The sequence below is a fragment of the Rana temporaria genome, chromosome 6, assembly GCF_905171775.1.
Source record: "Rana temporaria chromosome 6, aRanTem1.1, whole genome shotgun sequence".
NCBI lineage: Eukaryota > Metazoa > Chordata > Amphibia > Anura > Ranidae > Rana > Rana temporaria.
The window spans coordinates 29,527,430-29,552,943 of NC_053494.1; the positions used below are offsets into that span (position 1 = coordinate 29,527,430).

At 43.7% G+C, this 25,514-nt stretch overlaps 1 protein-coding gene across 2 annotated transcripts in view; it reads left to right on the forward strand.

Annotated features, from left to right (window-relative positions):
- Nucleotides 1-16,167, forward strand: part of SBK1 (SH3 domain binding kinase 1) — a 37,810-nt gene extending 21,643 nt beyond the window's left edge. For both annotated transcript variants that reach the window (XM_040356556.1, XM_040356557.1), the window contains exons 2-4: nucleotides 10,936-11,138; nucleotides 11,863-12,065; nucleotides 14,387-16,167. In XM_040356556.1, coding sequence (XP_040212490.1) covers nucleotides 10,943-11,138; nucleotides 11,863-12,065; nucleotides 14,387-15,166 — 1,179 coding nt within the window. In that variant the 5' untranslated portion in view covers nucleotides 10,936-10,942 and the 3' untranslated portion in view covers nucleotides 15,167-16,167. The remainder of the gene's footprint in view (nucleotides 1-10,935; nucleotides 11,139-11,862; nucleotides 12,066-14,386) is intronic.
- The last annotated feature ends 9,347 nt before the right edge of the window (nucleotides 16,168-25,514 follow it).

A 25,514-nucleotide genomic window follows, 5' to 3' on the forward strand; every position in this document is an offset into this window, starting at 1 on the left:
ATTGACTAACGAGGAAATAGAGAACATGTTCTCTATTTGGCTCGACGAGTTCCTCGTCGGTTTCCTCGGCCAAAAGTGTACACACGACCGGGTTTCTCGGCAGAATACAGCTCTGATCGTGTTTCTGGCTGAATTCTGCCGAGAAACTTGGTCGTGTGTACGGGACCTTAGAGAGACAATGGGACGTAGTCAGCCATGACACAGATAAATAGACTGGTGAATAGATATTTCATTATATTACAGTTATTGTTCTGATGAAAAGGAATGCGTGGCGATTGCCATGGGCTGTATCCATGGTTGGTCTCTTTAGGCCCCTTTCAGACGGACGGCAATTTTGCCGCAATTAAAAGCATGTACTTTTTCAGTGCTCTGGGCACTTTGATTAGCTGCATTTGTACATTGCGATTACGTGCGGTTACATGCGGTCGCGTTTAGCTGCGGTAGTCATTTCCATAGCAACCCTTTTTATTTATTTTTGATTATGATGTGCTTCCTGTTGTTCTTTTTTTTTTTCTCACGCTGCTATCCGCAGTTGACACAAAAGACTGCAATTACCTGCGGTTAAGTGCATATAGCTGCGCTAAATCGCTCCTGGACGCATTCAATTCTATTTTTTCTATTCGCACCAAACCGCATGCAACAAAATCACAGCTAAACGTTGTGTGTGAACGGGGCCATAGGAAAACATTGTGTGCTTTTAGCTGCGGTAGAAAACTAGAAAATCCGCAGATAAAAGCACCATTCTATCCGTCCGTGTGAAAGGGGCCTTATAGTGTGTAGTGGGTGCAGGGTTAATCCGTGTGTTAGATGATCTATGGAATATCTGTTGGTCTATGAGAGGTTCAGGAACCTGACACTGTGCAGACAATGAGGCCAGGGATGGAATTTAATATGCTTCATTTTGCTGGCTCTCCCACCACAGGGTGACACGATGACAAGAGGACTGACTGTACTCTGAATGTGGAGATCACACAGGAGACCAATTCCGCCTTAACCCCCTGCATACCGCTGCAAAGAATGCCACCGCCGCCCTCCGCTCAGCTACCCAACGCTCACTCATTATGCCTGTTTTTTCCATTGTTCCAGTCACCACGCAGTGACACAATGACCGAGATTGTACATAGGGGAGATGTAGAAGGGGAAATGGAACAAAGCCGCCTTATGATCACATTGTAGAGGTATATGAGATCAAGGGTACGATTTGATATATAATCAGGCGGGGAAGATACAGCTTGGCGGATATAATAGATGGAGATGACTTTATGAAGGGCTTTTCATGAATCTGCTAATCGATTTCATATGTAAAGAGCGGAGGTTTTCCAGCCTGTTCTCAGGCCTCATCACTGTGCATGTTCTGTGGGATTCCAGGGCTGCTTACTTCAATCGGGGATTACACCTCCCACGTTCCAGATAGGCGATCTCCAAAACATCTCATTGGTTTCTGTTGGCTTTTTAATAAATAAATGGAGCTCAGTGATTTAGATCCTGTTCACACCTTTGTACTTTAACATGAGCGTCAACACATGTGCACAGCTTTGTCTGAAGTGAACAAAAAAATGTGAACCGTGAAATCACTGCACATGGAAAAAAGTGCACAAGGGTACAAAATGGTCCAACCTCTGAAGAGGAAGGGCCTAATCCCGGAACCCCTAGGGTGCCAGGATCCTGACCGAGCAAAGTGGTCATCAACCCTGTCCTCAGGGCCCACTAACAGGCCAGAGTTTATGTATTACCTTGGGGAGATGCGCAGTCTTTAATATTGATTGGACCCTGGGCAAAACATTTCTTGGGCCCTCCCCCCTCCATGCAGTTTCGCTCTCCTTTCGATCAATGGCAATGCTGTTTTTTTTTTTTTTACCGACTACCAATATAAAAGAGGAGTTTTAACACTGGCCACCAATGTAATAGGGGTTTACACTGACCACTAATGTAATACAATCAATTCGCTTACCTTTGCAGAACAGGCAGATGGTAAGCTTAATGACCACAGTTTTAGGCAGGACTTTCAAGCATGCCCCTTTATTTCCCCAGTGGGCAGCATTCAGAATAGGTGATGGTGGATATGACCTCAGGGAGGCATGATATACATATGAATACCACCCCTATTTACATATCAATGCCGCTGCTATTTACATGTAAACACAGGCCCAGATTCTCATACATTAGCGTTGCTCCTGGGCAGCGTAATGTATGAGCTCTACGTTACACCGCCGCAGGTCTACAGGTTTACATCCTGATTCTCAGAACACTTACCTGTAAACTTGCGGCGGTGTAGCGTTAGATTGCTCGGCGCAAGCCCGCCCAATTCAAATGGGGCGGGCACCATTTAAATTAGGCGCGCTCCCGCGCCGAGCGTACTGCGCATGCTCCGTCGGGTAAATTACCCGACGTGCATTGCGCTAAATGACGTCGCCCCGACGTCATTTGCCTAGATGTATACGTAAATGGCGTCCAGCGCCATTCACGGACGTCTTACGCAAACGACGTAATTTTTATTCAATTCGACGCGGGAACGACGGCCATAGTTAACATTGGTTGCGCCTGCTAATTAGCAGGGGCAACCTTACGCGTCGGGTACGCTACGCAAACGACGTTAATTCGCTGCGTCGACCTCGCGTATGTTCGGGAATCGCCGTACTTACCTCATTTGCATAGACGACTGGGAAAAGCGACGATGCGACACCTAGCGGCGGGAAAAAAATTACTTTTAAGATCTGACAGCGTAACAGCCTTACGCTTGTCAGATCTAATGGGTACCTATGCGCAACTGATTCTGAGAATCAGTCGCATAGATACCCGGGGCCAGATGAGGTGTTACGACGGCGCTAATGGTGTTGCGCCGTCGTAACGCCTTTGAGAATCTGGGCCACAGTGTCTGCAGGTGAATCATCTGTACACAACAATAGGGCAGAGCTGGGCAGCATTAGTAACAGAACTTCACACTGAAATATCAGGACACAGCACGGGACTAAAACATCAATGGACAAGGGAATTTAAACTGGGGTAGTTGGCAGGTATGAGGCAGCTGCTTTGGGCCCCACAACAATGACAGGGCCCAGGACAGCTGCCCCTTTTGCCCTGCTTTAAAGGCGGCCCGGGAGATGCAGACTAGAATACTGTACTGCAATCACTGAGCAGCAAATGATATCACCTGTGATGTATTTCAGTTATCTTGCAAACCTGGCCTGTTAGTGGGCCCTGAGGACAGGGTTGATGACCACTGCTCTAGTTCATCTAGGCTGAAACAGGCAGATTCTGCCCCTTAGGGACCTGCCAAATGTAGTCCACCAAGTACTTGGAGAGAGCTCTCCCGAGGAGATGCACAAAGGCAGGCCCAGAAAAAACTGCACTCTCCAATCTGAAAACCCCCCCAAAAAATCTAAGAACTACTTTTGGGTCAAGTTAGCAATAACTATAATGCTTGGTGGTCTCTTCCCCTTGGACCAGTGGGATATGTGAATCTCATAAAGTTGGTTTTCCTACCCAAATTCTTATTCTTTATTCAGCAGATGTCTACCACCCTCCTTCTCTCTGCATTACAGTTCTGATCTCTAGCAGCCTCAGGTTACATGTCCTCCATGTCTCCAACTGTCTCTTGTAGTACATCTCCAGTCTCCAATGACCCTTATGTCCACAGCCCCCTGTAGTATGGCAGCGCATGTCTCCAGCTTTCTGTAACGTAACATGTACTGAATATTATGAATGCTAAAAATGCCAAATCAGCAGTTTGTCACCCTCTCTATTCAAAACTTCAACAATGGAGCTCTAGACATTCAAAATGGCTACACCAATTGTGAATTGACTGACATTCGGGAAAACTTGTTACTTTGAGCATTTAATACATTGCTGTTTGTCTAAGCACGCCATCTTCGTAACAAATTTAAATGCAAAAAAGCATAATGTAGACGGGGGGGGGGGGGGGGGGATACATTATACAACATTGGCAAAAGCCTGGAATGGTCACCGGCTGGATAAAAGTGACTTATTGATTAAAATAAGTGGAGCATTATCCAGCACTGTGTTCCATCAATTACCCTGTGTCTGCATCGCTAAAATCACAGTTAGGCATTGACAGAAGGCCTGCCGGTGCCCAGACACTGAAAATCAATGGGATATAAGATTCTCTATATATTAGCTGTACGATTGGTATATTGACAGTGTTCTGAGTAAATAGACTCACCTCTTGCCTAACTTCTCCTGACATTCTTTTTTATATCTTAAAGTTCTAAGTGGTAATGTTACAAGCAGACATTTCAAAAGCCATGCAGATAAATAACATAAAAGTGTTAGTAAAGGTGCCTGTGCTTGGAATGTTGCATTTCCAAAAAGTATCCTAGCATGGCGACCATTCGAAAATTCTGAGGCTAACACCATCTAGACCAAAGGTCTCCAAACGTTCTAAACAAAAGGACCGTTTACTGTCCTTCAGACTGTAGGGTGCCGGACTGTGGCCAGTGAGTGTAGAAAATGTCCCAGTCAGTGGGAGTAATCAGTACCTCAGGCATTGTGGTCACTGGAAGTAAAACAATTACATAGTGCCTAGGGTCAATAGATGGAGGAATAGTTCCCCATCAATGGTGTCAGTGGAAGGAATAGAGCCCTATTATTGGTGCAGTGGCGGTGCGTCAATAGAGGGCGCAGGAGCACAGCCCCCTCTCTCCTGCACCTGTCAATCAGCAATAGATAGATTCATGCATTGCATGAATCTATCTATTGTCGTTGCTGCCACCCCCTATTCAGGTGTCCGGCCCCGTGCCAATCAGGTGCACCGGGTCTGGTTACCGGTCACCTGATTGGCTGAAGCGACAGGCACTGTGATTGGACCTATCAGGCGTCCAATCATAGCAGAGATGACATGAAGAGGACAGGAGAAGACATCAAGGACTTGGAGGAAACTGACAGCATTTGATGGGGAAAACTGGTGTCATTTGATGGGGCAAAGTGGCGGCATTTGATGGGGCAAACTGGCGGCTATTGATGGGACAAACTGGCGGCATTTAAAGGGGGAAAATAGCAGCATTTGATTGGGCAAACTGGCAGCAATTGATGGGGCAAACTGGCGGCAATTGATGGGCACAGTGGCTGCATTTGATGACTCAGTGGCGGCAACTGATGGGCGCAGTAGCTGCGTTTGATGGGCCCAGTGATGCTGCAATTGATGATTTTGTTTTCAGTTTGTTTGTGCCCCCCCAAAAAATTTGAGCACCAGCCGCCACTGTATTAGTGTCAGTGGAAGGAAAAGTGCCTCATCGTCAGTGTTAATGGGAGGAAAAGTGCCCCATCGGTGGTACCAGTGGGATGAATAGTACCCCATCTTTGGTGTCAGTGGGAGGAATAGTGTTCCATCATTTATAACAGTGGGAGGAATTATGCTCCATCATTGGTGTAAATAGAAGGAATAGCGCGCCCAGTTGTTGGTGAAAAATTTCTTAATTTTCCAAAAAATCTTGACAAAAAATTACAACTTTAAAAAGCTTATTATGCCTCTTAATAAATACCTTAAGGCTGCATTCACACCTAGGCGTATTGTCGCCTGTAGCGTGACGCTATTGCAGCCTGCAATACGCTGGAGGGGTGATTTTACATTGTCGGCTATGGAGATGGTTCACATCTCCACGCCGAACGCCGAAACGCCTGAAGCTCAAAACAAGTCCAGGACCTTTTTTTCAGGCGGCTTTCGGCGTTCAGCTATAGCCGACAATGTGTATGTTACCGCGGTGTATTTTACCGCGTTTTGTCGCAGCAAATCGCGGGACAAAACGCTGCAATTTGTCGCGGCAAACCGCGGTAAAATACGCTGCGTTCAGGTGTGAATGCAGCCTAAGTTGTCTACTTTCCAGAAAATGGTAATTGGGGGGGGGGGGGGGGGTTACTGTCATTCTAGGGCTTCACTCTATAACTTTCACACAGACTAAATAATATACACTGATTTGGGTTTATTTACCAAAGAAGTGTAGCGGAATACATTTTGTCCTAAATTTATGAAGTAAGGTTGTTTATTTGCAAAATTGTATAATAGAAACGACTGAATGTTTTTTTTTTTAATAGCAAAGAAATAAAAACCCCAGTGGTGTTTACATACCACCAAAAGAAAGCCTATTTGTCTCAGAAAAATTATAAAAATTTAATTTGGGTACAGTGTTGCTTGACTTAAATAATGAGTAATTGTCATTCAAAGTGTAACAGTGCTGAAAGCTGACAATTTGTCATGGCAGGAAGGGGGTGAAAGGGCAGGGCCATCTTTAATGCAGGGACAAAGGGAAAGCTGCCCCAGGCCCACACTGCCAGCAAAAAGTTGATAAGTGTGTTAGGGTGGGTCCAAAAAATGTTTGCCCAAGGTCCAATAAATATTAAAGTAGGCCCTGTGAAAGGGTTTTTTATTGAAGTGGTTAAGGATCTCTATAAAAGATATTCTTTATATTGACTGAGTAATGACTGTCAGCGCATATTGAGAAAAACATTGGAAACAACAATGAGGCAGTATACATCTGTCACAATGTTGATTTGTAGCAGAACCCCTGGGGACCACCAACATTTTCTCATGGGCCATAAGTTGTCCATGGACCACTGGTTGGTGACCGCTGCTCTATACCAGGGTTTCTCAACTCCAGTCCTCAAGGCGCCCCAACAGGTTATGTTTTCAGGCTTTCCATTATTTTGCACAGGTGATTTGATCAGTTTTACCGCTTTAGTAATCACCACAGCCATTTCATCTGAGAGAAATTCTGAAAACATGACCTGTTGAAGCACCTTGAGCCCAGGTTCACACTGGGTACGATTTCCTTCGATTTGAGATGCGATTTCACATGTGAAATTGCATCTCAAATCGGAGGCATTTGCTGCCAATTGCCGGCAATGACACTGTCCTAATCGGTGCGACGCCGCATCTGTGGCGCTGCACCGATTTCAAAAAGTAGTTCCTGTACTACTTTTTGCGATTTCGGGCCGCGATTTACATAGACATCTGTGCAGAAACCTACACAGATGTCTCTTAAATCGCGGCCGAAATCGGGACTGCCGGCGGGAGTGAAATCGTGCGAGTTCAGCTGAACTCGCACGGCTTCACTCCCGCAGCCCAGTGTAAACCAGGGCTGAGGACTGGAGTTGAGAAACACTGCTCTACACAACAGGACAAGTCACGGTGCTGAATTCTAGGGGAGATGTGAGGAAGAGAATAAGCAAGTGGCCTGATCTGCATGCTTATTCTGGGCCTGCCAATCAAAGTATTGATGCCATTGGATTGTTACCACAACCAGGTAAGCAGTATTTTCAGAACAAGAGGATAGCAAAAGCAATAACTGGAAATTCTTTGGTATTAGGCCAGGGACTCCAGCTATTTTACAAGCCTGGACTTGTGGTATGCTGAAAGTTCCCTGTAACTGGAGTATACTGCTGGCCGGGAAAACAGTAATCTCTATGAAAGAGTAGCTAGGAATAGATGTAGCAATGATTTCTCCCCGAGGATCGCTATAACTGGGAATTTTTTGAAAAAAGGGAGCACGAGACTCTAGGCAGGCAAAATGCACATGGCAAAATGCAGAGGTAGCAGCAGCATTGAGCATGCCATGGCAAATTGAAGAGGCCAACAGCTGCACACACAGCGCATTGTGGCAAAATGTGGGATGGACAGAGCACAGTCCGCACCCCCGCCTCTCTACTCCTCTGTAGTGCCAGCATGCCACTGCAGCCAGGGCCATCTTTAAGGCAGGGCAAAAGGGGAATCTGCCCTGGGCCCTGTCATTGTTGTGGGGCCCAAAGCAGCTGCCTCATACTTGCCAACTACCCCAGTTTAAATCCCTTGTCCCTTTAAAAAAAAAAAAAATTGCTGTGTCCTGATATCTCAGTGTGAAGTGCTGCTACTAATGCTGCCCAGCTCTGCCCTGTTTTTGTGTACAGAAGACTTTCCTGCAGACCTGTGGTTACATGTAAATAACCATCATTCATATGTAAATAACAGGAGCATTCATATGTAAATAGCTGAGACCGGCGGCATCCATATGTAAACAAAGGCAGCATTTATATTTATATAATGAGCCTCTGTAGTGAAGAGATGATGTGCTGTAACCTCTAGCAACCAATCAGTGAGCAGTATTACTGTACAGCAATCTCTAGCAACCAATCAACAAGAAGAAATCATGTGCTGTAACTTCTAGCAACTAATCAGTGAGCCGTGATGTGTGCTGTAACCTCTAGCAACCAGTCTGTAAGTGGAAATGGTATGCTGTAACCTCTGGTAACCAATCGCAATCACTGCCTGATCTGATACAGTCAATTTTAAGTCTAGCTGATATTTATTGTATGTCTCAGAGCAGGTGGAGAGCAAAATTGCCCCAATAATTTTTTTTCCCAGGGTCCAATCAACATTAAAGACGGCCCTGACTGCAGCTGATGCAGGTGTCAGCCAATTGGTGGCTATGTCTGAAGAAACTCTCAGAAGCCTGGAGGCTAGGTAATCAAACCAGACCAAGCAAGAGAGTTTCTAGCTATGAGTATCTTCTTCTAGCCAATTAAAGAATGTGTATAAAGAAAATAAGTTGGGAAATGCTGCTAGAGTGCCTGAAAAGAGATGTGGCTGCCTGGGCTACAATGAATGGACCTCTGCTTTAACATGTGTGTATTGATTGCCCATGTATTGTCATGATTGCCCATTTGTTGCCCATGTATTGTTATAATTGCCCATTTGCTGCCCGTGTATTGTCATGATTACCCATTTGTTGCCCCCATATTGTCATGATTTGCCATTCTCTTTGTTTTGGGAATCATATTACCGTCATTTAACACTCTTGTAAAGGTCTGTCACTGTCAAACCAAACCTTTAAAGACTCTCTCACTACTGCATCTCAGCCTCACGTTTCTCCAAAAGTTCCCAGGCTTGCACATCAAGAAAGATCATTTAGAAGAATATAGCCACGTAAAGCTGTTAGAGGGCATCTCAAGTAACAGTGCCTTAAAGGGATCAGTCAACCAACAAGGCATTACTAGACAAGCCTTCCAGTCATTAGTGTATCAGGTGTCACCGTATGATCATCTGTTTTGTATGATAATCTACCAACTTGCTGGTCATGGGATTAGCAGGCCTCCTCCTCCCACAAGGCCCCGATGCCAAAGGCCCGTGGAAGAAGAAGAGCAGATGTCTCTCAGAAACTATCCTCCAAAGTAATCTAAGACTGGCAGTAGTCTAGCACTTCTATTGCCAGGTCCATTTGTGCCGACAGCAAAAGCAGCAACTTGCAGTCTAGATTGCAGAGTCGCAGAAATGTATTCCGTGTCCTCAAAACTTTATGCATTAAAGAATATCGAAATCCAAAAGTTTTTTGGGGTTAGATTGACTGTGAAAGGATTAGAACTCATATAAGGTTTCGTTCACATGGGTGTATTTAAATGTAGCACTACCCCTGAAGGAGCTGCTGGTTTGTTTTGGGTGGCATGTTACCTCATGGCTCCTCCGACGTCTAGGAGTGTATGGTGAAAGTAGCAGTAACGGAATGTCTTTTTCTGTGCTCTTTATTACCCAGCCCGGTAAAAACAGTAAAACTTGTGGTGAAAGTTAGAGTTGAAAGTAGAAGGAGAACAGCAGATTCAGGCGTAGTAATAGGAAAACAGTCCTGTTCCAACGTGTAACACTTCTTGCACCACTCCTGCCTGAGTGGACTTAGTGTACCTGGACAGGCCTCTCTCACTGACCTGGCAGCCGGAGTATCACTCGGAACTTAGAGGAAAAATCTCTGCCAAAGAGCCTCCTTGAAATTGAGATAACGGAGGTGATTCTCCTTAATAGACTTAGCCTGGATCTCCTTCAGATAGTTTACAGGTTCCCGACTTATAGGTGACCAACGTCCATATTTATGGGGGATCCCATCTTGTCATGCAAGAACCTCACCACCTGTTCTCAGAATGCTTGAATCTTAATGCACTGCCACATTAAGTGGAAAAAGGTGCCCAGAGCCTGGCCACACATCGGGCAAGCAGCGGGAAAGCCCCTCCTGTATCTAGATACCCTAAGGGGTGTGAGGTAGGCCCTGTTTACAATAAAGGTTTGTGTGAGGCGGTCCGATAATTTAGGGGATACGAATTTGCATGCATTCAGAGCATCGCTCCACTCATCATCCTCCAGGGGGCCCACCTCTCCCTCCCATCGTGATTTCAATGCATAGGCCGACGTGGTCGCCCCCCGAAGAGTCAGCATAGTGTGGAATTGAGATATCAACTTTTTGGGGTCTGGGTATTTGATTTCTGCCATCAAGGGGTTATCTGCTAGAGATAGGTCTTCCTGAGGAAACTGAGCATGGAATGCGTGGCGTAGCTGAGCGTACCGGAAACGCCTCAGTGTCCCGGATAAGATTAAATTCGGGCAGGGCCGCGTTGTGCCACAGGGAGGTATAGCCATGCGGGGACGTAATGTGGAGTCTGCCTGAGGCCACACTCCACACCTTCCTATAGTGATATAGCAATGTGTAGCAGTCTCCTGAAGGTCTCACTCCTCCCGCTATTCAAAACGCTTTTCCCCCGCTTTTTTCATTCCCCAACTTAGTTGGGGTAGGCGGAACACTTTGGTGGGGGTGGGTCAGCCACGCCTCCTGACCAATGACCTCTGGGAACCCGCCTTCCTCTTCCTTTGACCTCTGGGGGAGGTCCCTATTCCAATTACTGTGTTCTAGCCTTCTTCTTCAAGGGGAAACTCTAACCCTAACCCTCTAACACCCTAACTCCAAAGACATGCTGATAGGTTACTTGACTTCTGTTTAAATTGGCCCCAGTGTATGTGTGTGTGTATGTACGCATGTGAGGTATGTACCTTAGATTGTAAGCTCCTTCTGGGTAGGGATTGATGTGAATGAACAATATGTGTAAAGTTTTGGCACTATATTAATACCTGTAATAAATAAATTCCAGTATCCCTGATTATTACAGCAAGGTCTGTGTGTTTCCATACAGTGTTAACATGAGTGCCGGCTCGGTGGACCAGGAACCGACGCGGAAGCTGGGCTGCTGTGGTGTCCCTGTGATTACGGAAGATATGCAGGCTTTAGCCATCCGAAGCTTGTCTGGGGGTGAAGTACAGAAGCACTATGAATTCATACGGGAACTGGGGAAGGGAACTTATGGCAGAGTGGAGCTCGTGTCGCACAAGAGTACAGGTAAGGGCAATTTAAGGGGCGAAAAATGTACTGGAAGATAAATGTATGCTATGCAATACTGGCGGTGTGTATTTCTACTTATTTTGGTTGGACAACTGCAGCCTTCAGATCCTGAGGACATCTCACCTTGAAAGATGCTGGTGAGACACCTGCCAGTCCTCAAACCTACTGGGAACGGTAGTCAATATGGAATAGGTGTTCATGTGTGTTTACCCATTTTACAGGAAGAGAGAAGGATAGGGTCCCATTTGCAGGTAGATTGTCCATTGAGTTGGACTTCTCTGTGTTGGCCAAAGACCTCTTCCTACATCTAGAAAATCTGAAGAAGCAACAGGAAATAAGAGGAGATCTTCCCAAAGTGAGGAAGCTCCCATTTTAGACAGTTGTCACCATTGATGAGCTTCAGGTTTGCTTTGAACCTCCAGGATCTGCAAAGTTTGCAAATTTTGAACTTTCTACCAGGTTTGCCACCAAGAATGTCATGCAGTGCATAGTCTTTGCTCTGGGTCAGAAGAGCCATTCATTTGAAGGAATAGGGAGAGCTGAAAATTCTGTTTAGGAATTTGGGAGCCTTTGACTGGCGTTCAGAGAGCTTTAACAAAGCCTGTCCGAAGCCTGGTTTTGAACCAAGTGTAAACTAGTCGTTAATGTGTGTTGAAATGTAAATGAGCCCTAAATGTCAGTCAGTTAAGGTTTTAATTTTAACATTTGTCTTCATTATCAGGCAACAAGATGGCTTTAAAATTTGTCAACAAGAACAAGACCAAGTTGAAGAGTTTCCTGCGGGAGTTCAGTGTGACCAGTGCTCTTTCCTGCAGCCCTTTCATTATAAGAGCCTTTCATGTCCTCTTCCAGACGGAGGACTGCTACGTCTTCGCTCAGGAGTACGCTCCAGCTGGGGACCTCTTTGATATTATTCCGCCACAGGTGAGATCAGTCATTCTGGATCACATGATATTCCTCATAAGCCTCTCTGGTTGGCTGGGTGTGCATTCAGATGTAGCCAGCATGACTCCTCCCCATAGCCGAAGTGCCACACTGCTTTGTTTCATGTATTTTCTTTTAAAAAGTCAATTATGTTTTCATTTTTTTATTCTTTGCTAGTTATGGCACCAGTTGTAGCTAGTAGTATTTGGGTGATGTAAGCATTAGAAAATACATCTGTGTAAAATGGAAAACTATTCAGTGAATAGATAATGCTGTCCATGGAATACTGCAAAAAAAAAAACGAAGGCAGGTTGCAAGAAAGAAAATCAAATTCCCCCATCAACACAGTCAGTTTCTCCAGTGAAGCTATTGTGTTCTTCAGGTGGGGGAAGCAGGGAACCATCCCTGCTGGGAGAGCACAATGATTATTGCTAGCAGCTATAGCCGCTGGCAATAATCGCATGCTAGAAATCTGACATGCTGGTTGTACCCAAGTTGATTGATGGATCGACTTGGGTACAGTCAGCCTACCCATAGATGGTTAGAATCTCAGGCCAGTCCCTGCTGAACCGGCCGAGATTTGAACCATCTATACCAGCCTTTAGGGATATATTTAAAAAGCACTGGTATGGCTATACCGCAGCCACACTGCTGCTAAGAAAAAAAAATAAGCTACGCTAAGTGGTGTGTGTAACGGAACGTCCCACACTCCGCTTGAGTGCTTTCCGTCATATACCGCTTCCTATCAGTCTGGATGTAGATATCAGATATTCCAGCTGCTCACAAGCACACAAATCTCATCTGGTTGTGTGCTTGTGAGTAGCTGGAATATCTGATATCTATATCCAGACTGATAGGAAGCGGTATATGACGGAAGCACTCAAGCGCAGTGTGGGACGTTCCGTTACATTGGTGATCGGCAGTGGGATACTTCCTGCAGTCCAACCTCCACCTGGATCCAAGGTTCGGATAGCAGAAGAGGAGAGGAGAGGTACAGATACCAGCCGCCATGGAAGAGGAATTCGGAAGGAGGTTGCGAGAGAAGCAGATACAGCGCAGAGGACCAGTAAAAAATAAGTTAGGCTAAGTGGTGTGCTTTAGACATCCAAAGCCAGCAGAATAGAAAAAAAATGAAAGTTGAGTAAAAACAATAAAACAATTTGACAGGACGAGATCTCCTATTAGCTGGATCTTCTTCAATCATGGAGCTTTTTCTCCTGTGTTAAAGCAAAACTTCCTGGTCTGGATTTACTGGGCATGCTTGCACCCGCCCCTAATACGATTTTTTTTTATCTTCAGTATGTGATTACTTTTTTCATGCTTTTTGCATGCCACCATGCTTGCCCAGGGGAGAATGATGCCTCTCACACTGTGAAGTCTCCTAGGATATGTATCACATAACCCAGGATGCTTTCCATTCACAGAAGGTGGAGGAGGGTGGGCCTAAAGTGTATCATCAGGGATCAGGCTACCTGAACAAGGAAGAGGCACACAGTAAGGCACACAGTAAGGCCTCGTACACACGATAGGTTAAACAGAGGACAACGGTCTGATGGACCGTTTTCATCGGTGTGTTGGCCCTATAGGTTATTTAACCATCGGTTAAAAAAAGCCAACTTGCTTTAAATTTAACCGATGGATTCCTAACTGATTGGAAAAAACGATCGTTAGTAGGCACAACCATAGGTTAAAAAATCCACGCATGCTCAGAATCAAGTCGACGCATGCTTGGAAGCATTTTTTTCAGCACGTCGTTGTGTTTTACGTCACCGTGTTCTGACACGATCGTTTTTTTAACCAATGGTGTGTAGGCGCGACGGACCATCAGTCAGCTTCATCGGTTAACCGATGAAAACGGTCCATCGGTCCGTTCTCATCGAATGGACTGATCGTGTGTACGCGGCATAATTGATGACATCAGAGCTAGGATGGTGGACAGAAACACAGCATGACAATGCTTGATCCGCTGGGCAGGTGAGTATCTGAATTGAGGACAATCCAGCCCTAAATGGTGGCCTAAAAGAGAGAACCATAAAATGCCCACTTTTACCTTTATTAACCTGAAAGGCTTGATAGTGACTTGTGTCCTGTTTAGCTTACCTCCAAAGTTTTCAAATATAAAATGAAGTGTTGCAAACCAATCTCGGCTCCCAATTTGGCAAAATTTTTAAAACGCCACATCCACCTTCCCTTAGCCTTGCCAGTGGTCATATAACTGCATCTGTCATATTAAGACAGGGTTAGTTAGTTGGTTGTCATGCATTAGTCTAGTGTTTTTGTTGATTTGTGGTCTGCAACTGTCCATTTTTGTACTGTTCCAGGTCGGCCTCCCTGAAGACATGGTGAAGCGATGCGTACAACAACTTGGACTGGCTTTGGACTTTATGCACAGCAAGAGTCTGGTTCACCGTGATATCAAACCAGAGAATGTCCTTCTCTTTGACCGTGAATGTCGACGGGTTAAGCTGGCTGACTTTGGCATGACTCGTAAAGTGGGCTGCCGTGTAAAACGAGTTAGTGGCACTATCCCATACACAGCCCCTGAAGTGTGCCAGGCTGGCCGATCAGAAGGTTTTCCAGTAGAGACAAGTTTGGACGTCTGGGCCTTTGGAGTACTTATCTTCTGTGTCCTCACTGGCAACTTTCCCTGGGAGTCAGCATCACCAGGAGATGCCTTCTTTGAGGAGTTTGTACACTGGCAGAAGGGTCGTCTGCCCGGTCTTCCGTCCCAGTGGCGACGGTTTTCAGATAACGCACTACGAATGTTCCAACGGCTTCTTGCATTAGAGTCCGAAAAAAGGAGCCCGGTCAAGGAGGTTTTCTACTACATCAAGTATGACTTGCTCTCAGAAGCTAGACGTAGACCTTCCTACCGAACACGCAAGCAGCCGGGAGAAAAGCTACCACCTGTGCCCCAGCGGCACGACAACCCCACTCCTCTCAAGAGGACAATACTCACAGAGGGAGGTTCTTCACCTCGTGTACCACACTCCCTGCCAGATCAAGGCCAGCCAACTGCTGCCTCTGGCAGGACAGATGGACGACAGGACAAGAGCAAAGCTCAGATGCTGCTGGCAACTGCCATTGAAATCTGTGTGTAAAATGGACACACATTTGGATTCTTCTTTATTGGAAAGTGATGTCATTGTCTCCAGTAAAGGTCACCTGATGGCTTAAGACATAAAGCAGGTTTGACCTCTTATCGTTTATTGATCATGAGCCTACAAGCAAAAAAACAAAACAAAAGTTAAAGTGAGAATGGCTTGCTGATCAAACTGATGTGGTTAATGTTGGAGTAGAATGGGAGGGGATAAAGTAGCTTTTGATCAAACCTTGGAAGGATCGTTAGGGTTCGTGACTGTGTGTTGTTCCTGCCTCTGATTTTATAGATCAGAATCTTTATACTACAGTTCTGTAGTGGTCACTGCAAGATTTCTGAAAACTTGTGCAAGGCAGACAAGCTTGCCCCTTTCCTGTAGGCAACCAAATCCTACAGTACACACATCTCTACAAATTACACAACACAAGCAGAGCTAGTGCAATTTTGCCTCATATAAACTACCCCTTTTACTGTTACACATAAATACAGTAGCTGACTTGGTCTAAATGAATTCTGTCCCACAAATGTTAATGCCCTGAATATAGGGCAACTTGGAGTATGTTTGTTTTAACTGGTGCACACGACCTCTAGAAAAATGAACCAACCAGAAGTCTCAATTCATGCTGTCAGTAAGATTTTTTAAGATAGCATTGATCCTGATGCCAATCAAGCTGTACAACTGTTGTTTAATAGCAAAAGTCTCAACAGTATGGCATCTGATCAATTATTGTGAAGAAAGTCCTACATTTTTAGTCCATTCTCAAATCAGTTCTTACACATAATCGATCCATGGGCCAACAAACTCAAATGATGCCATCATGGCCAAAGCCTACATGGCCAGTCCACCCAACAATGACATTTCTGTTTAAGAGTCCTGATTTTTTTTTTAGGGTTTGTCTAGCTGCATCCACTAGTTGTTGACAATATTAGAGGGTCTCATTCTCATTGGTGGTTTGGTTTTTGTGAATTGATGGAGAGTGTTGCAACTCAAATGAAATTTCTAAGGGGTTAAAGGGGTTGTAAAGTTTTTTTCTTTTCTAAATAGGTTCCTTTAAGCTAGTGCATTGTTGGTTCACTTACCTTTTCGTTCGATTTCCCTTCTAAATGTTTTTTTTCTTTGTCTGAATTTCTCACTTCCTGTTCCTCCTCAGTAAGATTGCCCCCATCATCCGAGACGTTCTGGCTGCGGGTTAGTCAGCGTGCTCACCACACCAAGGGAGGGGGCGGGCATGTTGACTAACCCCCAGACAGAATGGCTCGGATAATGGGCACAGCATCTCTCCGCAGGGATGTAGTCCCAAGGGAGGGGGCGAGCACGCTGACTAACCCCCCCCCCCAGCCAGAACGGCTCGGATGATAGGCACAGCATCTCTCCCCAGGGATGTAGTGCCAAGGGAGGGGGCGAGCACGCTGACTAACCCCCCAGCCAGAACGGTTTGGATGATGGGCACAGCATCTCACCGCAGGGATGTAGTCCCAAGGGAGGGGGCGAGCACGCTGACTAACCCCCAGCCAGATCGGCTCGGATGATGGGGGCAAGCTTACAGATGAGGAACAGGAAGTGAGAAATTCAGAGAAAGAAAAAAATCATTTAGAAGGAAAATCAAAGGAAAAGGTAGGTGAACCAACAATGCACTAGCTTAAGTGCCGGTTCACACTACAGCGACATGAAAGTCGGCATGACTTTGCGAGGCAACTTTAAGGCAACTTCGAGGCAACTTCAAGTCGCCTCCAAGCAACTTTGCCAGTGGCCAATCAAACAATAATCAGCTCTGTGGGAGGGAGGGGTTTGTCTGAGAAAACTATTTTCTCTTCCTGTAAAGTTGCTTCAGTTAAGACACTGATCCAACTTTGGAGGCGATTTCCATTGAAATCAATGGGTACAAGTCGCCTAGAAGTCGCCTTGAAGTAGTACAGAAAACTTTTCTGAAGTCGGAGCAACTTCAGTAGTGTACATTAAAACGGCTCTCATTCACTTTAATGTAATTTCTCATGTCGCGCGACTTGGGGCCACACAAGTCGGATCCCAAGTCGCAGTAGTGTGAACCGGCACTCAAGGAACCTATTTAGAAAATAAAAAACTAATCTTTACAACCCCTTTAAAGCTAGACAGATGTCTTCACAATAAATAGGAGACAAGTGAGTCAATTAGGTTTTTTAATTAAATATAAGCTTCCACTTCTTTCAAAAATAAATGTTATTTAAAGAATCTGATCTAATTTGCCCCCCATCCCCTATTCTTAATATATTTTATCTGATAGAAACAAAAAAAGGTTAAAACCATCAAAGTTTCAGTAATTAAAAGTGAGTCAACTGAATTGGTAGGCAGCAAATCAATCCATTCCTTCAAATTGGCCGTTTTATGGTGGACAGTTAGGCATTTGATCCTCAATATACCAAATATGGGCTTTTTTTCTGTTCAAAACCAAAGGCCTAAACATTCTCTTTTGTCTTTTGTGGTATCTTTGAGCTATAACATTTTTCATTGTTGCCTGTGCACCAGTTTTAACAAATGTTCCCAGTTATTTTAAAACACATTTCTTCTTTTGTTGATGTTCAACCTTTCGAACAAAAAAAAGGGCTTGCATTGTGATACAATATAGAATCTTAGTGGCTGTACCAGGGTATTCTCTTAATATAAGAGACTAGTCCATCGATTTTTATTTATTATGAAAGATGGCACATTTTACATTCCTTTCAATACATCATTTTATGATGGCTGGTATTTTTTTTTAATTAGATCTGCTTGTCTGAAACACTAGATATAAAATGTATGTTCTTTTTACCAAAGTGTATGAAGAGAAAAGTGTCTTTATTGCCATGGTAAGTAGTCCGATGTTGCTGTGGGCAACAAAAACAGTTTATTTTTCAGACACTTTGATAATGGTGGAGGCAAATGCAAACTGAAATTGTGTGACTTGTTATTATGATCTGTTGTGGCAAAAGGAAATATTAACCAATGAAGACTCATGTTTTAACCCCAAGTGACAGGATATCTTATTGAAAGTATGTCAGGTTCATTGCAATTGGTTCCCTGGCAGTTTGCTTTGTAGAAGACAGATTGGCTCAGAGAGGTGTGAAAGTGGCACCTATTGGCTCAGACAGTTTCCATGGAAACACAGACCCAGCATAATACTTAGAAAGCTCTAGAATTATCCTCTACGATTAGAAAAGGGTATGTAATTTGGATCTTTTAGGTGTTGCAAATTGCAGTCCAAAATTAAGAGATTGACCATTTTTTATCTTTAAAGTGAATTAAGTTAACTAGAATGAAGATCATGGTAAACGTTCCAGCAGCAAATCAGCATTAGAGCCACTGCAAATCTAAAGGCCCATACACACGATCAGACTTTTTGCCAACAAATGTCCGACGGACCGATTTGATGAGACAATCCAACCGTGTGTACGCTCCATCGGCCAAATGTTCGGTGTGAATGCTCTCAAACTTTTCGGCAACAAATGTCCTACGTCGGCTAATCCGATCGTGTGTACACAAGTGTACACAAGTCCATCGGACTAAAGTCCAAAGTACAAACACGCACTCCGCTCAGAACCAATGCTAAAGATCAGACAACAATAGAATAAGTTGCCCAAAGGGTGGTGGTAAAGAGTTGAAAAACCACGTGACTTGGTGAAAGTTGGCTGAAAATGTCCTGCCTTGTGTATGCAGAACAAGTTCACAGCCAACGCCCATTCGGACCAAAATCCAGGGAAAAGTCAGATGGAAGTCCGATCGTGTGTATGAGGCTTTACAATGACTTTCTGACTTCATTGGACATGGTGGAACATCTTTTCTTGACACATGGAGGACTGAAGAGAGTTATAGGTTCAGTCCACCCAACAACAGGATGCATTAGTGGGCCTAGTCACCCATTGGATTGTATTTCTAGAACATTCCAGTGGCAGGCTCTCCCTACCAGAGCATTAAGCTCAGATTCACTTACAAAGGCTAATCTTTTTTTCTGCAGCAGGAGGAATCTCATTCCTTATGATGCATTGTCCTTATTGAAACACATTTAAAAACTGCAATTTCCCACTCTCTAAAAGTTTAGATGTAAGTCAGATATATTAGGGAGGAGATTGTGGGGACAGACTGTGAAAAGTTAAATTCAGCTCAGGAGTACAGCTTATCAAGTTGCAAAGTTTCTCCGGCAAACTCCTCTTCTTGGGTCTCACTGGGTGTCATAGGATTTCCTGTCGATGGCAAGGAAGATGTAGAGGTTGCCAAAGAAATTATATGGTGCTTAATCTAAACAGGTGCTTTAAGTATACCGTGGAGCTACCGACATACTTCTAATTTAAGCCACAAGCTGTCTCCGTTATCCCACACTCAGAACCAAATTGCAGGTCTCATTACTTTTGCTTACTTGTTCTCTGTTAGGTATTTCGGGCCATAAAAAAAAAGGACTGCAATTTACTTCAATGACCTTCCTGAGAATGAATCTGCTGCAAATAAAAAACATTATTAAAGGATATCTAAACCCAAAAAACTGAAATGTAATACTTGGAAGCTTACCAGTCCTTAAACGTGGATGTAAACCCCAATTTTTTTTTTTTTGCTGTCACAATGTAGAGTATAAGATTTCCTATCATCTGTGCCCAGTTTGCCACAAAGAGTTAATCCATACTCTTTTCTTTTTTACGAGTTTTAAGACAGGAAGAGTGCTATACACAGGATTACAAGGTGAGCATAAAGGGAGAAGAGCCTGAAAAACATGAAACTAATGCAGCCACTCTTTCCGGGGACAGTAACCTACAATATATTACATTTTTGTTCTTGGGTCTGGATACACTTTAGCTACTCAAAATGAGATGAGCCAATCTGTATATTAGGTTTAATAGGTATTTGGCCAGGCTGGTTTCTATCATGTCTAATCAAGCTTAGTATGAACCTGACAACTTTGGTCCGTTAACATTGAAGATCGTTCCCTTGGTAGCTGGGTCTCCCTTCTGATTGTAGATATAGCAATACAATGCCTAAACATGTTTTTCGAAACACTAAAAAAAATACATAATTGGAAAGGCACAAGCAGTAATCTCCTCCCAGCCCCCAAGCAACTGCCTATGCAGAGCACATGTAGCAAGTGTACAGTTGTGTTAGTACTCTGTCGCCTTTGTGTGTGTTATTCTCTGTAGGATAAAATCCTGTCATTTGTTGGGTATCCAGTTTCTCCAAAAAGTCCAATGCTATCTTACTGGCACTGTCTCCATCAATCTGGTTCATCGCTGAAAAAAAAGTGAAGGTAGCCATTTTGTGCATTGAGTCATACCAACCTATACGGTTGGTGTTACCAGATCCTGAAGAACTGAGTCATGCTTCTAACATGGATTCAAAGAACAAAACGTCCACCTCCATTTTGAATAGGTGATGCATCTGCTTTCCAGGCTAATAGCACACACTTTTGTTGTGTGTCAGTTTTACAGTCAATATATCAGGGTATGTAGCACATGTAATATAAACAGACTGGTAAGGAGTGCTTTTTTTTCCGTTCCTGAAGGGGTACTTTAGAAACGTTGGCCTAAGCCACCTCTGGCCTAAGCTACAAACATCAGGCACTCCCAAATGTTCTTTCTACAACAAGGCACACCAAGCCTTCTCTGTGTGTACTGGAGGTTTTATCACCAGGCCTCGCACAGACAATTACAAGCTACGTAAAGGGCTACATCGTTGCTACAAAAAGCAGAAGTGCCGTAACTTTCCACTGAGTACCAGTGCCCGTTACAAAAACAAATCCGAAATCCAAATGGCCGACCTTAGGCCAAGCGTTCAATATCGTGGGGCTAAAAAACAAGAAAGATAATCATTTCTAGACGTGTATATCTGTTGAAAATGTGTTTATATCTTTTGGAAATAAGCGGTCAGAGCACAATCCTTCCTTTTTTTTGTCTCTCCCTGGTTTTAGGGCTTAGTTCTTGAGTCCATGTTTCCCTCATCATAAGACCCTGTACATTCAACACCAAGTGGTTTAGACAAATTACGTAGCATACTCCGCCCCCCTACCTTTGCCTTAGACGTCTTTAATGTTCACAATATTAGTGCAATAATGTAGATAAGGTGATAACTGATTAACTTTTTAACTTAATTGTAGGGTATTTCTGATTCCAGGTTAGGGCTAGCTTAGAGACGTTACCTCAGTTTAGCTGACCTGATAAAATATATATAAATATATAGAGTTATGTATAGATAGAAGAAATATTCTTAAATGTGGATTTTTTTATGTGAATACAATTGCCTTTTGTTCCACATGCCTCTTTTCTTCTCGTATCTAAACTATGTTGTGACAAGATACCTATACCTCAGGTTACAAAAACAAGGCTGGCATTTTTTGTTTTACCTACATGAAGAATTTGGTCACGTCCTACTGGTAAAGGTCATTCGTTTTGGAAGTTGATGAACAAACTTTATATCTGAATTTCCAAACTTTATTTGTATTGCAAACTTACATTGGTTGTGACATCACTGCCTCTCTTACGTACCTTGTCCAATCATAGAACAGCTTGTATTCATTGATAAAGTGCAAAACTTACATTGGTTGTGACATCACTGCCTCTCCTATGTACCTTGTCCAATCATAGAACAGCTTGTATTTATTGATAAAGTACAAAACTTACATTGGTTGTGACATCACCGCCTCTCCCATGTACCTTGTCCAATCATAGAACAGCTTGTATTTATTGATAAAGTACAAAACCTACATTGGTTGTGACATCACCGCCTCTCCCATGTACCTTGTCCAATCATAGAACAGCTTGTATTCATTGATAAAGTACAAGGCGTTCTATTATTGGCGGCTGTACCGGTTGAGCAGCTCCAGTAGTCAATGTTGCAGTGGGGCAGCCACTCAGCACAAGACCTCAGTGGTGTAGTAGCGTTGATTACTACACCACTGACTTCCGGTTGCCCCAGTGGTCCACCAGGCATGGGATATACTGTACATACATACATTGTGGCAAGCTTCACCATTGTAAGTATGCAATACAAATAATTCCTGGAGTTCAACTTTAACCACTTGCTTACTGGGCACATATACCCCCCTCCTGCCCAGGTGAAATTTCAGCTTTCGGCACTGCATCGCTTTAACTAACAATTGCGCGGTCGTGCGACGTGGCTCCCAAACAAAATTGACGTCCTTTTTTCCCCACAAGTAGAGCTTTCTTTTGGTGGTATTTGATCGCCTGTGCGGTTTTTATTTTTTGCGCTATAAACAAAGAAGTGAGACAATTTTGAAAAAAATACAATATTTTTTACTTCTTGCTATAATAAATATCCCAATTTAAAAAAAAAAAAACATTTTTTTTTCTCAGTTTAGGCCAATACGTATTCTTCTACATATTTTTGGTAAAAAAAAAAAAAAATCGCAATAAGCGACTGGTTTGCGCAAAAGTTATAGCGCTTACAAAATAGGGGACAGAATTATTTTTTTTTTAATTATTTTTTTTTACTAGAAATGGCGGCGATCTGCGATTTTTAATGGGACTGCGACGTTATGGCGGACACATCGGACACATTTTTGGCGCCATTCACATTTATACTGCGATCAGTGCTATAAATATGCACTAATTACAGTATAAATGTGACTGGCATTGAAGGGGTTAACACTAGGGGGTGAGGAAGGGGTTAAATGTATCCCTGCTTAGTGTTCTAACTGTAGGTGGAGGGGGGGTGACTGGGGGGGTGACCGATCTGTGTCTCTATGTACAAGAGACACAGATCGGTCTCCTCTCCAGAGACAGCACCGCTGCCTCTGTGTAAAACGGCAATGAGAGATGATCTCATATGTTTACATATGAGATCCTCTCTCATTGGCCGCACAGATCGCCTCGCGAACGGCCACTCTGATTGGCCGTTCGCGGCGATCTGTAATTGGCTGTGTCCGAGGGACACGGCCAACTCAGAGTTTCCCCGCAGCGCGCTCTGGAGCGCGCGCGGGGAACGCCCAAAGGGGCGGCCGTCAATTGACGGCAGTTTGGAAATTGGGATCCGCACTGTAGCCGTCAATTGACGGCAGGCGGATCCCAAGTGGTTAAAGTGTACTCAGAGGCTAGATATGGTAGATGTAGGCTAACGTCTTTTTAAAGTGTACTCAGAGATAAGGTAGCCATATTGTGGCTAACGTCTTTTTAAAGTGTATGTATAGGCAAATAGCTAAATATGCACCTAAAATGTAGATGTGTGAGCTGTCTTGCTTGCCAAAAAGATTTGTAATTCTGATCAGCTGGTTTTCTAATTCATGCATTCCTGCCAGATACCATACAAAGTTCTGACCATATACTTTGTGCAGTTGAGTCAAAGCAATACAACTCTGCCAGGCCCGAGAATAACTAGGTGATAAAGTCTCTGCTACCTTATTGGGTCATCTCGGTGCTCTGTCCACCAATCAGCAAACTCCAATTTTAAGATTTACAGCAGCGGTTTCCAAACTTTCTAAACAAAGGGCCAGTTTACTGTCCTTCAGACGTTAGGAGGGCCAGACTACATAGCTCCCAACTGTCCCTGATTTTCGATGGACTGTCCCTTATTTAGAACAATGTCCCTCTGTCCCTCATTCCTCCTCATGTGTCCCTCATTTTGGTCAGATCTATATAGTTATATATAAAATTCACTTTTTATCTATCAACAAGTGTTGCCCAGTGCTAAACCTTTCATCTGATTTCTAAATTGCTGCATTTTTAAATTCCAAAAGCCAATATAAAAGAATAGTAGTAAAAAAAGCACTTGTGGGTTTAGCCAATCTATTTTTTTGTACAATTCTCTTTTAAGGGGGTGTGACAAGGGGTGTGTGTCCTATGCCTGCATACTTTTGCTGATAGGTGTCCCTCATTCCCATCTCAAAAAGTTGGAAGGTATGAGACAAGGGCCAATGGGAGTAGAAAATGTCATGGCTTGCAGTGGGAGGACTAATGCCCCATTGTTGGCATCAATGGAAAGAATTGTGCCCCATCATTGGCGTCAATGGAAAAAAATTGAACCCCATCGTTGAAGTCAATAGAACTAATTGTTCCCCATCATAAGCGTCAGTGATAGGAATTGTGCCCCATCATTGGCATCAATGAAAGGAATTGTGCCCCATCGTTGGCATCAATTAAAGGAATCGTACCCCATCGTTGAAGTTGATGGAAGAAATTGTGCCCCATCATTGGCGTCAATGAAAGGAATTGTGCCCCACCATTGGCATCAACGAAAGGAATTGTGCTCCATCGTTGGCATCAATTAAAGGAACTGTACCCCATCATTGAAGTCAATGGAAGAAATTGTGCCCCATCATTGGCGTCAATGAAAGGAATTGTTTCCCATTGTTGGCGTCAATGAAAGGAATTGTGCCCCATTGTTGGCGTCAATATAATGAATTGTACCTCATCGTTGGCGTCAATGGAAGGAAATGTGCCCCATCGTTGGTGTCAGTGGATAGAATAGTGTTCAAAGGACCAGATAAAGGCAAGCAAAGGGCCGGTCCCAGGGCAACAGTTTGGAGACACTTGATTTAAAGCACTGTGCAATGTAGTACATCCTGATTGGCTGACAGTGCTGCCCCTTTTCTATATTAGCCAATGTGCAGGGATATGCAGGAGCCCAGTACAAAGACAGACAGAGGTGCAATTTTAATTATTTTGAAGGATTTTTTTTATTATATAACTGGACTAAATGGGGGGCTTTTATAGCTGCCTAGGCTAACATTGGCTACATTTCCAAAATAGCCGCATCCAGTGCTTTTGGTGTCAGGTACGCTTTACCTGCAATGCAACCCACTATTTAAAAACACTCACGTATGTATACGGCGCGTACATGGCTCATGTAGTATATTGCTATTAAGTAATTATACTTTGATCTGCAACCCCCCTTAAGAAATTGTTGATGCATTCCTTTTAACAAACTCTCAGTCCAGCGTCCTCAGGGTTTTTAATTTCTGAAGCGCATTTCCTGCCTATAGTCTCCTAAGAATATTTAATAATATAATGGATTATAAATAATATACTTAACTTGTACCCTGGAGAATAGAGTTAGTACTATATAACCAAATGTCCGCTAACAACTGTTAATGCCCACATCCATTACTATGCAGGAAAGCATTTTTACTGGGCCTTCCGTATTGTTTTATTTAAATGAACCAAGAACATTTAGAAGAGTCTCAGAGCATCTGAAATAATCGTTCTGGTCTCTAAAAGCAACAAGATTCTCCTGTTCCCTAATGTATGGGAGATCAATTAGATTGGTTTCTGTGGATGGCATAAACAGCGTTACTTTTAGACAATAAGACCCTCTGTAACGTATATATACAAAAATGAGACCCAGGCTACTGTCACGATTATCCATTTTTGTTACAAAAGCAATTGAAACAGAACATGTAATA